At 37.9% G+C, this 3903-nt stretch overlaps 1 protein-coding gene across 1 annotated transcript; it reads right to left on the bottom strand.

Moving 5' to 3' along the window:
• Nucleotides 1-1847: 1847 nt before the first annotated feature.
• LOC138337514 (uncharacterized) lies at nucleotides 1848-3175 on the bottom strand. Its single transcript, XM_069287429.1, has 2 exons — nucleotides 2917-3175; nucleotides 1848-2122 (listed from the first exon to the last, which is right to left on the bottom strand). The coding sequence occupies exons 1-2, from the start codon at nucleotides 3173-3175 to the stop codon at nucleotides 1848-1850; spliced, it is 534 nt and encodes a 177-aa protein (XP_069143530.1).
• Between the last annotated feature and the right edge of the window lie 728 nt (nucleotides 3176-3903).

Genomic DNA, 3903 nt, shown 5'->3' on the forward strand with positions numbered 1-3903 from the left:
ATTTTATCATAATAGCTCATAGGTGATCACAAGTGAGAACTATCCTTTCACTTTAGACACAACATTATAATCATGAGAAACTACATTCAATCATATAATGATCACATAATAACATAATTACATACTTCATAGTGAATTCATAGATCTAGGGTTAGGTATGAAGGATCCTTGTCACCAACATCACAACAACACAATTAGATATAGCATCATCATCACATAAGTAGATTTCACGTTGAATAATTGAGATCAAATGAGAATCATGATCATACCTCATTGAACTTCATGGTACTTCAAACTTCAATACGCAAGAAATCACAATCAACATATCAAATAGGGAAATTCATGAAATATTAACATAACTAAAATCAAATAAAACAAGTGACACCCTCAACAGTGCACCTTAATCAATCCAAGAAATTAGGGATTTAGGGGAAATACATGGGTCAAGGGAAATGGCATAGGATTCATCAATTAACCATTAACTCATACTTAAAAAACATTAATTCATCACAATATACTCACAATTTCGTTTTAGAAAGAAGACCATGTTAGGAGAAAAAACCTTGTTGGGGGATTTAGAAATCATATTTTAAAGAAACTCTTGGGGAATTGAATCCCAAGAGTAAAGCCATACCTTATTGATGAGAAAGACACGAAATTGGATTGAAAAACTTGAAGGCTTGATCTTCTTCTTAGAACTCTAATGGTCTTCAATGGAGTTTTGGAGGAAGAGAGAATTTGGGAGAGAAATGGTGATTTTTTATTTCATCTTGTTGGACTTGATTTGAATGATAAAATTGACCGAAAACTTACCCTAATACATCATATAGTCACCCATTAAATTACCCAAAAGACCCCTCACTTAAATGTGTTTATTTGTGAAGTCAAAACATCAAAATACGACTTTTACGATATATGGGAAGTAGTTGCACGTCGCGGGGTTAATTCCCCAATTTATTTTTTAATTTTGATCTAAGGCGATGAGGTCCGCGTTAGGTACGCGTCGCATAGTAGCCCCCAATTCTTGACTTTCATAGACTGCTTCGGAAGGCTGCCTACAAATGTTGTGGTCCTTCAAAAGGACCCTTCCGATGGTCCATGGGGTGTTGTTTTCAAACGTTTAGACTCTATATACTACACTCTACCTAACCAAAGTCCTTTTTCAAGTTTTTAATTCTATATGACCTTATGAAACCTTATCCTAACATAGGGACGTCAACTAGTTAAATTTCGCTAGCTTCCGGACGTTAAGGCTTTTCTTTAATCCTATTGCTCCGAAACTTCTCAAACAAGTTATTTATACTTATTTAAGTCTAAAACCATCATTATTAAACATATTAAGCTCTAGTATAGGTAATGTAATTTACGAGGTGTTATAATATCCCCCTCTTAGGAACATTCATCCCCGAATGACACTCTAAACCTTTCTATTGGGAAAAAGGAGAAAGACTCAAGACTAGCAGCCATTCAAACAACAATATCATAATGAGTCGCAGATTATAGGAATAAATTTCAACTCCCTTCAATATATAAGATAGCATAAACAAATAGTAACTTAATCCACACATACCATATCAAAAGCTCGACTTTTCAGGTCTCATAAGGAGGTACTACCTTCTCCATTTCAATATGAGCTCAATATGAACATTAAAAGTTGACATGTTGATTTATTATCAAAACAATCTCAATTATTCTAACTATAATTCTCCATAAATACTTACAGCACACAACACACTCAAGTGAAAGCCAACGTAATAAACATATTTCATGGAAAGACAAGAATTCAACTTAGGCATGAATTTCTACTACAAGATGCACATATTTAGAAAAACATGATAAGTTCAACATTATTCATAATAGTCATATAAGTAATCAATAACCTTATCCTTGGCTAGGAGTAGGGGGAAGATATGAGGATAGCGGGTCTTCATGTCAGCCTCGGCCTCCCATGTTGCATCCTCAACAAAGTGGTTCCTCCATAGCACTTTTACGGAGACAACCTCCTTATTCCTCAATTTCTTAATTTGAATATCCAAGATCTCAACAGGGACCTCTTCATAAGAAAGGTCCACCTTTACCCCTAAGCCTTCTAGAGGAAGAACGCAAACTGGTCCCCTATATACTTTTTAAGCATAGAAACATGGAATGCCGGACGAATCATAGCCAACTCATTCGGAACCTTCAACTCATAGCAACACTCCTGACCCTCTTCAAAATATCATATGGCCCCACATAACGGGGACCAAGTATTCCTTTCTTTCCAAACCTCATCAGCCCATTCATGGGTGAAATTTTCAAATACACCCAATCTCCTACTTCGAATTCAAGATCTCTTTTTCTATTGTCGGCATAGGATTTTTTGCCAACTAAAAGTCGTTCTCAACCTCTCCATTATAAGTCAAACCTTCTCAGTGGCTTCATACACCCATTCAGGATCAAGAAGAGCAAACTCACGCACCTTAAACCATCCAATCGGGGACCGACACCTTCTACCATAAAATGCTTCAAAAGGTGTCATACCAATACTTGCATGGTAGCTATTTTTGTAGGAGAATAGGATTAAGGGTAGATGATCATCCCAATTACCCTTCAAATCAATCACACAAGCCCTTAACATATCTTTTTGAGTTCGGATGGTGTGCTCCGCTTGTCCATCTGTCTGAGGGTGGAAACTGGTGTTAAGATTTACTTTCGTACCGCTTTAAAAGGATCTCCAAAAATGTGAAGTGAATTAGGCTCCTCTATCCAAAATAATCAACCATAGGTCCCCATGTAACTTCTTAATCTCTCTAACATACAATTTGGCATAATCCTCCGTCGAGTAAGAAACCTTTACGGGAAGGAAATGGGCTGACTTAGTCAACCTATCCACTATAACCCAAATGGAATCATGTTGTCGACGTGTTTGAGGCAAACCTGCCACAAAGTCCATGTTCACATCTTCCCACTTCCAAGTGGGGATATCAATATCTTGGGTTAGGCCACCTGGGTATTGATGCTCGGCTTTCACTTGTTGGCAATTTGGACACCTCGACATAAACTTATCTACTTTCCTCTTCATTCCATTCATCCAATAGATGTCACGCAAGTCATGATACATCTTGGTGGCCCGCCGATGGATGGAGTATTGATATCCATGAGCCTTATCCATTATTTTATCCCTCAAACCATCCATATCTGGCACACATAACCTCCTTTGGTACCTAAGTACCCCATACTTCCCATAGGAGAAAGATTTATTATTCTTGTTAAGGACCGAATCTTTAAACTCCATCAATAGGGGATGAAGATGTTGGTTAGACTTCACATCCATCACTAAAGACGACTCGGAGTTATGACGAACCATAAAACCACCTTTCGATCATTCTTCTAGTCGAACACCTAAACAGGCCAACCTATGAACATTCTTGACTAGTTCCTTTTTGTCGTCATTAACATGACCCACACTACCCATATACACTCGGCTCAAAGCATCCGCCACCACATTAGCTTTGTGGGGATGGTAAAGGACACTCATGTGATAATCCTCTAAAAGCTCTAACCATATTTTTTGGCATAGATTCAAGTATTTTTGGGTGAATACATATTGGAGACTTTTGTGATTGATGAATACATCTACATGCACCCCATAAAGATAGTATCTCCCAATTTTCAAAGCAAATACCACGGACGCAAGCTCAAGGTCATGAGCTGGATAATTCTTCTCATATGGCTTGAGTTATCTAGAGGCATACGCTATGACATTGACATGTTGCATGAGCAGACATCCTATACCCACTCGAGAGGCATCACAAATAAATCACAAAGCCTTCGGTACCCTCCGTTAAGGTCAATAACGGAGCGGAGGTGAGTCTATCTTTCAACAACTGGAAACACTTGTCACAAGATTTCGACTATTCGAAC

This window comes from Solanum lycopersicum, chromosome 7 (genome assembly GCF_036512215.1).
Source record: "Solanum lycopersicum chromosome 7, SLM_r2.1".
NCBI lineage: Eukaryota > Viridiplantae > Streptophyta > Magnoliopsida > Solanales > Solanaceae > Solanum > Solanum lycopersicum.